Source organism: Asparagus officinalis, chromosome 5, assembly GCF_001876935.1.
Source record: "Asparagus officinalis chromosome 5, Aspof.V1, whole genome shotgun sequence".
Taxonomy (NCBI): domain Eukaryota; kingdom Viridiplantae; phylum Streptophyta; class Magnoliopsida; order Asparagales; family Asparagaceae; genus Asparagus; species Asparagus officinalis.
Genome location: NC_033798.1, coordinates 59,287,379 through 59,301,038, shown reverse-complemented (window position 1 = coordinate 59,301,038; position 13,660 = coordinate 59,287,379). Strand labels below are relative to the sequence as shown.

The following is a 13,660-nucleotide window of genomic DNA, read 5'->3' as shown; positions in this document are numbered from 1 at the left end:
GGAGGTGAGGGGAAGGGGTAAGAGAGGGAGAGGAAAGGAGAGGAGGACTTTTGGGATGTATGTGAAATTTTTTGTTCAAATTTGTTACTTTTGTGAATTTCAAGAACGATATGGTTAGATTGTTCAAATTTGTCTCTTTTGTGGATCGATTATTGTTTATATATGTGATTTTCGTGTGTATTGTTTGATTCATGATTGAATTTTATGAATATTATTGTAATTCAGTATATGTGATTTTCGTATGTATTGTTTGATTCATGTATATTGTTGTGATAAGGTAGAAATTTCATGTATATTGTTGTGAATGAGGCGGAAATATGTGTGTATATTGTTGGGAAATTTTTTTCATGTATATAAAAAACATGCACACATTTTGTGCATGTTTTTTTAAACATGCAACTCCATGGGATTTCAAGTCTGGTGGAGTTGCAGGCTGAATTCCAGAGAGCAATGCTCTCTGGAATTTCAGCCAGAAACTTCACATGACTTGAAGTCTCGTGAAGTTATAAGCTTCACAGGACGTCAAGTCCCGAGAAGTTTTGGCACTCCTAATCAAGTTGGTTATGAGGGGCTTAAAATTCACGCGGCTTCAAGTCCCGTGAAGTTTTTTAGATTTTTTTCACCAAATTCGACCCAGTTTCAGCCAGTTGGCTGAAACTAGGTCGAATTTAGTAAATATTTTCCAAATAGGTCGTTCTTTGCAAATAATTTTCTAAAGAGGTCTAAATTGAAAATGTGTTCTTCTTTATCGGCTTAATTGCACTTAAAACCTACAGTTTCCCTTACCTTACAATTACATGCCCTCAAGTGCTCTTGTTAGTAATCAAGAGCAAGCGAGGGTAGATAAAGGCAACGCGGGGAAACTATAGGGTCTTTAATTGCAACTACGATGGATCGGGTCAATTACCAAATCCATCCAAGTGAGGGGCGAAGACCCGGGGGCCCTCTCCCTCTGAACCCAACCCAACCCAACCCGACGATTCAGGGTTTAGTGGGAAGCAAAGCATCTGCTTCCTCCCCCTTTCATCATCTTCTTCAAGGTACCCTCTCTCTCTCTCTCTCCCTCCCTCCACCCAATGATTGCAGCATAATTTAATCATTGTTGATTTCTTTACTTCTGCACTATACACGGCTTAATAGTTTGTTCGGTTTGATAATCTTTCTGGCTCAATAGTTTTTTTTTTTTTTTTTTTTTTTTTTTTTGGCGGGGGGGGGGGGGGGGGATGGCGACGGAGAACGCGCCGGGACCGTTTTCTATTTACAAAACCAGCGCTGGATCATTTTTGAGTTAAAGATTACTATTTTGCACGTTTTCCACGTTTATGCCAGTAATTTTTATGATCTTGTACGTCTATGAGCTGAACTCCAGGATGAGGTTCATATCTACTCGGTCATGAGAAGATGTATATCTACTTTAAAGTCAAAACAATTTCACAAAACTATCAAGTTTTATAAGTTGCACATTAATTTAACACTACAGATATATCAGCTAAAACTTCTAGCTGTAACATGCTGTGGATGGTGAATTGAAGCTTATCGATTAATTTAAACGATTATTCCTGCCTTAACCTGTTCTTGCTATTGGAGAATCGGTTGCTGTCTTTTTCTCCCCCTTAAATTTATGGTTTTTGAGCTTCTCCTTCGGCCATATGACCCGACTTGGATCCGTGTGGTGAATTTCAGCATACATTAGTTAGATAATTACTTGTATTCTGATAGAACTTTAATTATTGTGCTGTGAAGTGCTAACAAATGTAGCTTGACTCTAGGATTTTTAATTTCAGGAATTTGTTCCATGTTCAGCAGTCATTGGTTGGTGAAATCATATAAACTGGAGGCACACTCACTTTCGAGCAGTTCACAGAGAAAAGGGCATGCAAGTTTCTTGGTTGGGTCATCTGTTAGCCGGATTTTGATGAGATAGCTCCTATCTTCTGTGTCTCGAACTACGCACTTGTTCTGGCTCTTATGGGAACCTACCACCACTGTAATTCTGGTCCTTGTGTTTTTGACCTCTTAATAAAAGTTTACATTCAGAAAGGAATGCTGAAGGATGCAGTGAAGACTTTTCGACAGATGGGTTCTCGAGGATTCAAGGCCTCTATATATTCTTGCAATACCATTCTTTCCTCAATTTCAAGGAAGCAGCGAAAATCCTCAGCTTTGTTGTTCTTCAAAGAAATTCTGATGATGGGGATTAGTCCAAATGTACGCACTTTCAATATACTTTTGAATGCACTTTGTTCAGAGGGAAAGCTCGAGAAAGCTGGATACCTATTGTCTAAGATGGAAGAAGTTGGATGCTCGCCTACAGTTGTTACTTATAATACATTTCTCAACTGGTACTACAAGAGAGGATGGTATAAGGCAGCTCTTAAGCTGTTGAATTGCATGGAGAGTAAAAACATTAAAGCAGATGTATTCACGTACAATATAATCATTGATGTTTTATGCAAAAGAAATAGGAGTGCTAAAGCTTATATGTTGTTGAAAAGAATGAAGGAAGCTGGTATTTCTCCAAATGAGAGAACATACAATTCCCTCATTAATGGTTTCTGCAAAGAAGGTAAGATTACTATCGCCGCTCGCATTTTTGGTGACATGTCAAAGCATCACCTTGTAAATTGCATTACGTACAATACTTTAATTGATGGACACTGTCGAAATAATAATACTGATGAAGCTTCAAGACTTTTAGATGAGATGGAGGCTATGGGAGTAGAGCCTGATGAGGTTACTTATGGTACTCTACTAAATGGTTATTGCAAGGCATCAAACTTGGATGCTGCAATGACCCTTCTTGAAAGGATTAGGACCAAGGGTCTAGTAATCAACTATATCATGTATACAACTCTAATTGATGGACTGTGCAAAGAGGGAAAGCTTCGTAATGCTTTGAAAATTCTTGATACTATGTTCGAGGTTAGGGTTAGTCCTGATGTTATCACATATTCAACATTGATTAATGGTCTCTGCAAAATGGGCAAGATATATCATACAAAGGGAATCTTGTCAAAGATGCACAAGACCGGAGTAACTCCCAATAGTAATTTATATTCAACACTAATATACCATTACAGCAAGCAGGGTGATATTATGGATGCGATGAAGTTGTACACTGATATGTATCGTACAGGTCAAAACGCCAACGTGCTTACATGCAATGCTATACTTAGTTCTTTATGTACGATGGGAAAGTTAACAGAAGCTGAGGAGTTCATGCGACATATGATTAGGATGGGGCGATATCCAAACTCTGACAGCTTCAATATTGTTATAAATGGTTATGCTTGTAGAGGCAAGGCACTAGGAGCATTTTCCATATATGATGAAATGGTTAAACAAGGTATTCCTCCAAATAAATGTACATACAGATGTCTACTTAAAGGGCTGTGCGTCGGGGGTAGTTTGGAGGAGGCCAGAAGATTTTTCTTTCAGATTTTAGATATTCCTTTTGTTGTTGATATTATGACCTATAATACATTGCTCTCAGGGATGTGTGAATTTGGAAATGTGGAGGATGCTTTGATTTTATGTGATAAGATGATGGAGGACAACATTATACCCGATGCTTATACTTACACAATTCTAATCAGTGGCTTCTGCCGGAAAGGCAATATTGTTCCTGCGATTGTTCTTTTGGAGAAGATGATAGAGAAAGCATTGTTACCTAACCATGTTGCGTATACTTGCTTAATTGATTGTTTGGTGAAGGAACAACAGTTAAAGGGTGCTTGTTTTCTGTTTGAAGAGATGATGAACAAAGGACTATACACTGATGTTGATGCTTTCAATGCCATGATTAATGGATACTTGAAGGCAGGGATGATGGAGAAGGTGAATAAGCTAGTCAAAGTGATGAAGAACAAAGGTTTGCATCCAAATCTTGCCACATATAACATTCTTATTCAAGGATATATCAAACAACAACATGCAGTGAGATTATTTGATCTATACAAGACAATGATACAACAAGGTGTCATGCCTGATAAAGTAACTTACCACTCCTTAATTCTCGGACTTTGTGAATGTGGTATGATTGATATTGGGGTAAAATTTTTGGAGAAGATGATGTTGAATGGTGTTGTTCCTGATGAATCGACTTTTAATATGCTCATTAAAAAGCACTGTGAGAAAACTCAAATGCAGAACGCCTACAACCTTATCCATTGTATGAAAAGATTACAGATGTCACCTAGCGGCAGTACCTATGATGCTATTTTAAATGGACTGAATAATAAAAATGATTTTGAGCAATCTTTTAAGGTTTTGTACGAAATGAAGGAGAAGGGATTTCATCTCAAACCTACACATTATATCACATTGATTAATGGCAACTGCAGGATAGGAAATATTCCAGAAGCGTTTAGATTGAGAACAGAAATGGAAATTTTGGGCGTAGCACCCTATGAAGTAGCGGAGAGTACCATTATCAGGGCTCTTTGTAAGTGCGGGAAGGTTGATGATGCATTACTAATTTTGACTGTCATGCTTCGGAAACAAATGGTGCCTACTATTGCTACATTTACTACTCTCATGCATGGGCTTCACAGGGAAGGCAATGTTGCCTATGTTATGTACTTGAAAGATTTAATGGAACATAGTGGGTTGAAACTAGATGTTATTACTTATAATGTCATCATTACAGGATTATGCGCTAATCATCGTGTTGCTGATGCCTTCAAATTGTATGAAGAGATGAAAATGAAGGATCTTTTGCCTAATATCACAACTTATGTCGTGCTCATTGATGCAATTGGCAAGGAGAATAAACTTGTTGAGGGAGAAACACTTTTGAAAGATATTCAAGAGAGAGGTCTGGTATCTCCCGGGAACAGCAACAAAAGTTTGCATAAGGGATTGCTAGATGCCATGTGTAGATTAAATAACTTGAGATCTTGTCGGCAGAAAATAATGAATAGCAAAATGTAATTATTGCAAATTTGTAGAGGCTTTTCCTGAGAGAGGTACATGATACATCTTCTCAAAAGATAATTCTCAAGCTATTGTAGATGTTCAGCGTACAAATTTGCACAGAAAGATTATGAAATTCAATCAAGTAGAGATGCCCTAATTGATTCAGTTCTGGTAACGCAGGCTCTAGTTTTGCTCTTGCTGCTTCCTAATCAATTCATGCAACTGTTGACTATGACATGATAGACATATATACTGTTGGAACTCAAGTTGAATTTCTGTGTTTGTCTGTTACTGAAGAAGAAATATCCACAGCATAGAATGCAGCAGATCCATCAGAAACTTTTTGGGCAGATGAGTTTAATATCAAGAATGAAGCTTCTTCCTGCATTAATGCAATAATCCAACATATCTGGAGGAATTTCCAGGTGTGCCCATGCAGAAGTCTTGGCTCCTTAGAATCTGATAAAACCTCTATATATGCTCCCCTCCACAGCAGAGGCGATGTACACAAACTGAGACTTTTGCACAACAAAGAGCAGAGTTAAAGAGAAAATCATATAGAGAACAAAAAGACAACCAGTTGACCTGGATAACTCTTCATAGCAACTATACCCTGTTCTTCAGGAAGAGGTACACATCTCTCCTTGCGTTTTTTTTTCTTTTCAATATCCTATTTCAGCATCATAATTTGCCTCTATTATTTGGTCAAACAGGTGTTGTTGACCTCCATCTGGAGCAAATTTATCAGCATTATCTGCACCTCTACTTGCTGAAGACCACAGACCTAGTTCAGAGCAGTTAACCACTATCATGCTTGCATCAGCCTCTTTGGGAACAGCTACATACTTGGTAGCAAGAGGCGTGGGAGTGATGTTAAATCACGGAGCTTTGTGCAATTGCAAATAGTTCGAAGGTCAAAAAGAAATTGAAGGGCCATTCTTTTTTCAGTTGATCTGCAGGCTGTGATTCACCATAGATCAGGTAATATGCGATATCCATCACTAAAATATGCAACTAGCGAAGTGGCTTAGTAAGTTTTATGTTTCTAAATGTGTGAGGTCTATCATGAATTGTCATGTCAATGTGTTAAAAAAATGTGTCAGACACAAATATTGAACATGGTGCTTTTGTTTTATCTTTAGTCCAGAAATCAACATGTATTTGTTTTTGTGTTACTGTATATCTTATATGTTTCAGCATATCTGTGTCCAGGCAACACAGCATGGTACTGGAGATATTATTAAGATTCTTGAGTAACTCTGTTAATTTGTATCTGTTTAGTCGTAAACTTAAAATCCCTTTTGGATGAGAATCTTCTCTATTCCGGTATAGTTAAAGTCTAGATTTCTAATTAATCAACATTATCATTGAGGACCCATTTTCTAGACCAGTGGATTCATGATCTTTCTCTTGATATTTGACTAGTTGGAGGAAATTACAAAGTATAGAGAATAGGAAGGCAATGATATATCATCGGTCTGACATTTTGACATCAATCCTGCTCTTTTTTTCTTAGTTAATTGACCAAGCTATTTGACATTATTTCCCATACTGCTCTGCTCGATTTAAAGCTACTTTAAGCTTTTATAGTTAGTGCCTTCCATTCGCATAGTTTTTAGTTTATATTGTATGGAACTGTAAACATATAAAACAAAACAAAAGTGATCAATCATTAGTTTTCTTTCTTCGTCTTGAGAAAAGAAGTTCCTCCGAGTTACCCTCAAAAGAAGGAGCTAAAGAACATATGAGATAAATTTCCAGTACATACGGCTAACTTGGATAAGGCTATCGTTGCTGCATCCACACCCACCCTATTGGTGTTCCAGGCAAAGCAGAGGTGAAAATAGGGTCTGGAAGGTAAAAGAGAAGACCAATACTCAAAATGCATAGACTTACCATTTGGAATTCTACCGAAGAAAATACTGTTGCCAAAATGTTGGTTCTTCCAAGGTGCAAAATGAGAACCGCTGTTAAGATCAAATATTCATCATCACCTACGGTAGTATAGTCGCAGAGGGCACCAATCTTTTAGAATGTGATAGGCGCTTCTGAGCACTGCACCTAGAGACTCAAGGTCAGGCGCTTAAGCGGCACATAGGCGTTCCTTTAGCACTTTGTTCTTTTAAGGTTTTTGTTTTTACCGTAGTCAGAGGGGTGAGATTTATAACTCTGGTGACAAAAGTAAAGGTAAGGGTGAGATACCAAGAGTTGTTGGAGATTTAAAATCATATCCTCGCTGTTTTATCTGAGATGAATTTGGCTTTCGAAGTTTGATCTGATCCATTTTGACATGACTTGTTCCTTTAGCACTTAGTACTTTGTTTTTTAAGGCAATTATTCAAAAGATACTTGTTACTCTAGTGATAAAAATAAAGGCGAGGATGAGGCGATAAGAGGGGCAGGTTTTTTTGAAGATTCAATTCCTGTCCTCGCTGTTTCATCTGGAGATGGATTTGGATATCGAGTTTTGATTTGATCCATTTTGACTCCATCTTAAACCTTTACTATGCTTAATTTAACATACCCTTTTTGACGCGGTGCATCCCCACTTGCGCGGCCCATGCTCGCCTAGGCAATCCAAAGACTTGCGTGGACAGCCTGATTACCGTTTAGGCTTAAGCGTCTGCCTAGGTTAAACCACCACCTACAAGGTTTTCATATTTGGTCCTATAAGGTTTTCATATTTGCTTCTTATTTGGTCCTATAAGGTTTTCATATATGTATCATCATCCTGGTTAAACCACCACCTACATCTCCTTTAGTTTACATCTATTGTTAGTGGATCACTCCTGTGTTAAATCTTTAGATGCATGTGTTTGTTCTTTTTTGTTTATACATGCAGCACCTTAAGTGTTTCGTTGTGACTGTACGGGAACCTTGAAGCCGAAATAATAGCAAGGCGAGAGCATTCTCTTCCTCAGGAAGACGTAACTACCGTATTTGTTGTACATTTTTCAATAGTGAAAGTAATACATTTGTAGCTTACCCCCTGAAAGGTGTCTGAACTTGGAACACTACTAATGATGGAGAAGCGGGAAGTACATAGTATCAGAATGGGTGCATAGTTATGTTGTATTATAGGTGTTTGCAACCGAATCATCCTGAAGAATGAATCGATGAGTCAAAATATAAAACATAGATTGTTAACCTCTAAATTAGATAGAAATTTTATTGATTTTATATTACATTTCGTACAACTCTAGCATCTTCAGTTGACACTGCAAAATACGACCTTTTCCTTTTTTTTTTGTAACTAAGAACCTATGATTCTTAACCTAACTAGCACAGGTAACATGTTGTATGCACTCCTCCAATCCTGGGTGTTTTGTATTAATGATCAGGCAACTCATCAAAATAGCACCATCATTTTTTTCATATTTGCAGGTAACTGAGGAGAAAAGCAAGAGATAAGAGGGTCATGATTACACTCTGATGAGGTGCCATGGCAAGGGCCTTATTCAACTTCTGCATTTTCTTCTAAAGTTTTGAGCCTTGTCTTTGCATTTACTAACAGTGTATATATGAATATTGTATTTGGACATTATTGTATGTGGCCTTGAAGGCTAGAGCAAATGCATATATCCCTATATATTGAAGGAGGTTTGAGGGGATTTGTTCATGATTACCTCTGATGAGGTGCCATGGCAAGGGCCTTATTCAACTTCTGCATTTTCTTCTAAAGTTTTGAGCCTTGTCTTTGCATTTACTAACAGTGTATATATGAATATTGTATTTGGACATTATTGTATGTGGCCTTGAAGGCTAGAGCAAATGCATATATCCCTATATATTGAAGGAGGTTTGAGGGGATTTGTACTCTAGTGATAAAAATAAAGGCGAGGATGAGGCGATAAGAGGGGCAGGTTTTTTTGAAGATTCAATTCCTGTCCTCGCTGTTTCATCTGGAGATGGATTTGGATATCGAGTTTTGATTTGATCCATTTTGACTCCATCTTAAACCTTTACTATGCTTAATTTAACATACCCTTTTTGACGCGGTGCATCCCCACTTGCGCGGCCCATGCTCGCCTAGGCAATCCAAAGACTTGCGTGGACAGCCTGATTACCGTTTAGGCTTAAGCGTCTGCCTAGGTTAAACCACCACCTACAAGGTTTTCATATTTGGTCCTATAAGGTTTTCATATTTGCTTCTTATTTGGTCCTATAAGGTTTTCATATATGTATCATCATCCTGGTTAAACCACCACCTACATCTCCTTTAGTTTACATCTATTGTTAGTGGATCACTCCTGTGTTAAATCTTTAGATGCATGTGTTTGTTCTTTTTTGTTTATACATGCAGCACCTTAAGTGTTTCGTTGTGACTGTACGGGAACCTTGAAGCCGAAATAATAGCAAGGCGAGAGCATTCTCTTCCTCAGGAAGACGTAACTACCGTATTTGTTGTACATTTTTCAATAGTGAAAGTAATACATTTGTAGCTTACCCCCTGAAAGGTGTCTGAACTTGGAACACTACTAATGATGGAGAAGCGGGAAGTACATAGTATCAGAATGGGTGCATAGTTATGTTGTATTATAGGTGTTTGCAACCGAATCATCCTGAAGAATGAATCGATGAGTCAAAATATAAAACATAGATTGTTAACCTCTAAATTAGATAGAAATTTTATTGATTTTATATTACATTTCGTACAACTCTAGCATCTTCAGTTGACACTGCAAAATACGACCTTTTCCTTTTTTTTTTGTAACTAAGAACCTATGATTCTTAACCTAACTAGCACAGGTAACATGTTGTATGCACTCCTCCAATCCTGGGTGTTTTGTATTAATGATCAGGCAACTCATCAAAATAGCACCATCATTTTTTTCATATTTGCAGGTAACTGAGGAGAAAAGCAAGAGATAAGAGGGTCATGATTACACTCTGATGAGGTGCCATGGCAAGGGCCTTATTCAACTTCTGCATTTTCTTCTAAAGTTTTGAGCCTTGTCTTTGCATTTACTAACAGTGTATATATGAATATTGTATTTGGACATTATTGTATGTGGCCTTGAAGGCTAGAGCAAATGCATATATCCCTATATATTGAAGGAGGTTTGAGGGGATTTGGGATGCCTTTCCGCGCAGCCGGGGGGGGGGGGGGGGGGGGGGGGAAGGGAGGGGGGGGGGGGGGCAAAAAAAGTGGAGACACTTTTATTTTTATTGTAGTTGTTGATTTGTCTTAGTAGATGTTTGTGATCATTCTAAATCTTCGCCTTTGTCATTAGCGCTATCGTGAATTGCACGCGTTTCTTAGTTCTAACACTTAAAAATAAATCATAGCCATTAACGTAACAAATCAATGGCTATGATAAATGTAGCGGTCTCTCCGTCTAGCTCTTGATAATAGAGAGGGTCCGAATCTAGTTTAAAGCTGATACATGTGATGCTCTTTTATTTGTACTTAGAAGTAAAATAAGAGAATATCCCATAGTAAAACCCTCCATGAAAGGCACATGTAGTTTTATTTTAAAGAAAAAAACTGTAAAACAACAAATCATGGATGGACAATTAACTTTCTCAACTTTTTTTTGTTTATTTGAATCTTCAACTTCTTCGATTCTTTTAAAAGTCCAAAAAAAAAAAGGAAAAAGCAATTTGGGGTCTACCCTCACCACGCTTCCTGATACCTTTTAAACATTTTAAGAGTAAAAAACGTTCACCCAAGAGAATCTATTTGCCACAAATAAAATTATACGGAGTCTATTCACAGTTGGATGGTACAACACGGGCTTGTTTGTAATTAACTCCAAAAACATGCAGATAAACCCTCAACATCCCCAACAAACAAAGCATCTTCTGCTGACCAATCGAAGCGGATCCGTTGTCCCGTCAAATAACGGGTCGTACGCTCAGCGGCGCATTTCCCTCCGGCTTGCCGTCAAAACCACCGCCGTTACGCCTAACGGCGCCTGCTGACCCGTCACCCGCCCGCGTCTTCTCGCAGCTAAAACATCCCTTTTAAAAAAACGTACTCAAATAATATCAAAGTCTCTCTCTCTCTCTCTCTCTCTCTCATCAACCTCCCCTGTTCGAAGAACTCATCCATGTCGGTAAGGCTCCAATCTCTTCCGCAGATGCTCTGATTCCAACAGCTATTTGTACTTGGTCAGGGTTTGGAAACGAGACTTGGCTTGGTTGATCCGATTTGATGTCGTGAATCTAGGTTTCGGTGATTTTCTAGGGTTTTAACTGATCGATTCTTTTCGTTTGCTCATTGATGTCTGGTTCCCGCGTGCGATTTCTTTTTTCTCCTGTTGATCGATTCTAAAGTAGCGATTTTGTTCGATACGGTGAGCTGGATTTTTTCTGGCTTCTATCGTGATGGAGATCGTGTCCTTATACGATTGGCTATTCAAATGACTTTTATGAAATAGTTAACTAATGTTACTCTTTTTTAATACCATTATGCAAATTAGAAGTTTAGTGCTTGTTATTTTTCACCTGCAAGGTTAGGATGGGGAATTGTGGTCTCCGGATCCATCTTGAAAGTTTCACTGCACCGGTGCTATCTCTTTTAGTAGCCGTTTTAACATAGGATTTGAAAAGGCTGATGTGGAGCTCGTGCAAAGGGTCGGTAGCGAAACGCGTATGCGTTTTTGTTCTGTTGCTGAGAAAGCTCTCATGGTGTGCTTATATTGATTTGCACTTGAAACATGAAATCTTCCAGGTACAGACAATGTAAATGGGAAATCACACTATTAAAGATTTGTTGGCCACTTGGATTGCAAGAAGTCTTAGTTGGGGGGAGTCTATGGTGCATAGATTGTTTAATTGATAAATTGTTAGGCTGGTAGCTACAAGGAAGAAGTGAAAGCAAACATTTTGAAGAAATAAACCCAAAAAAATATGCAAAAATATCCAAGATCAGGAAACCTGGTGTCAAAATTAGTAAGGGCGTGCCGAGGAGAAGTTTCCCTCCAGTTAGGGGTCAGACTCTTAGTTTAATTTATATATTGCATTTTCGACAGCTTATACCATCATGATTGTCTGAACTCTATTCGTGGAATAGAGATGGTTTTCAATCATGATTCTAATTGCATAGATGTCTACATGATAATAAACAAAAGTTTTCAACTAGTTGTCAATTTATAGTAGGCTCTACGTCTGTAAAATGGAGACCAGATGGGGGTCTGAAAGTATGTTCTTGGTCATGATCAAGCTCATGCAAACTATGGATAAGCAGTGAAGTTCCCATAATGTCCATTGACTGTTGACATCTATTGTATTTGTTGGTGTGATAGTGCTCCTTACTATTCCAATCCTTTTCATAGCGAGGATGTAATTCGTCTGTTTCCCCTTATAGCTATGTTGGCTAACCAGTTTCTTCATAGGCTAGGCACTCTTTACTTGTTTTATGAACTTGCGTATTTGGTGAATCAGACTGGCAATTTCCATCCTTTCATAATGCATGAAATTGTTTTACCCCATATAATAGTACTTTTCCCCCATATAACATCTGACTTTGGTGTAGGAATCTTGTTGTGCTTTATGAAAGATGTGATTACTTACATTGGAAGTTGGAAAATTCCACCAACAGGCATGAAAATAGGAAGAAAGATGATTCAGGATGTGGTTATATAGGAAGGATTAAATGGAAAGGTCACATAAGTCTCATTGCCTTTTAGATAAAGGATCATTAAACTTGAAGAAAGATTTGCATTGCATGTCAAAAAACAAAAACATATGCCCAAAAATAAATTCGTAAATTATCATGATTGCCTAATTTCAAACTTAAAGGACACCAGTGACTTGTTTTTGTTTTATAGACTTTGATCACATTAGACTGGCTAGGCTATAGCAATGACAACCCGAAAAGAATAGCATTGTTTAAAAGAGTTCTATGTAAGGTGCACATTTAAGTATAAATTGAGATTTCAACTCGTGTTGATGTTGGCTTCTTGAGGCTCTAAAGATAGATGAGACATTTTGGAATTGTCTTCTTAGTGCTAGATGTTGAACACTAGGTTGCTGTCATTTGAAAAGAATGAGCTTGTATCATTTGAATCTTGATCATTAGCCTGTTGTTTATCTAGGGGCTCAAGTTCAAATACTCAGAACCATTATATACCATGCATGCTCTTTTGTCTCTCTCGTAAGGATTGTTTTCTGGTGGTATTCAATGTAACTCATTATTTTATGTTATGTAGCATAACAAAACTTAACCATTACGTAGCTTTTTGAAATAGCGCTTGCACATCGTAACGATATGCTATTACTATATATATGTATTCACTTTTCAATATAGAGTACATATTTCAATATAATATGCACTATTTCAATGTATCATACACTATTTCTGTCTAGATGGAGTAATAATAGTTTAATATTATGCAGGAAATGCTTCTTCTCAAAGCAAGTAAAGTTTGTTGTAATAGTTACTTATACATAGCCTTCTTAGCTGAGTCGTACTAGTATAACTTTTATTTGCGTTGTATTTCAGGATACTCATTCTGGCAGTTGCTCTTCAGAACATCATGTATTTTAACACTATCCCTTGTGGCTCTTTGTTTCATGGTTAAAATTTAAGATCTTACAAGTTACAACCAGAGAAAACCTCCTCTTTCACTTGTAGAAAGTAACAATAGGACATATCTGAAATATACCAGCTCTTCCACTTAAAAAGAAAAAAATAATAATAAAAAGTCTTCTCCCCTTTTTGGCCTTAGGTTCTTGCATCATCGGTTGTGGCAATAACTGAAAAGTTATTCCCTCCAACCCCAAAACCCCCCACCTA

General features: G+C 37.7%; 1 protein-coding gene across 4 annotated transcripts in view; it reads left to right on the top strand.

Annotated features, from left to right (window-relative positions):
• Positions 1–8,617, top strand: part of LOC109843480 (pentatricopeptide repeat-containing protein At5g55840) — an 11,324-nt gene extending 2,707 nt beyond the window's left edge. The window contains exons 2-5 of one of the 4 annotated variants that reach the window (XM_020412412.1): positions 1,785–5,547; positions 5,631–5,898; positions 8,302–8,354; positions 8,554–8,617. In XM_020412412.1, coding sequence (XP_020268001.1) covers positions 1,969–4,932 — 2,964 coding nt within the window. In that variant the 5' untranslated portion in view covers positions 1,785–1,968 and the 3' untranslated portion in view covers positions 4,933–5,547; positions 5,631–5,898; positions 8,302–8,354; positions 8,554–8,617. Of the gene's footprint in view, positions 1–958; positions 1,041–1,769; positions 5,548–5,630; positions 5,899–8,301; positions 8,527–8,553 lie in introns of those variants that run through there. The other 3 variants (XM_020412410.1, XM_020412409.1, XM_020412411.1) reach the window with 3 other exon arrangements.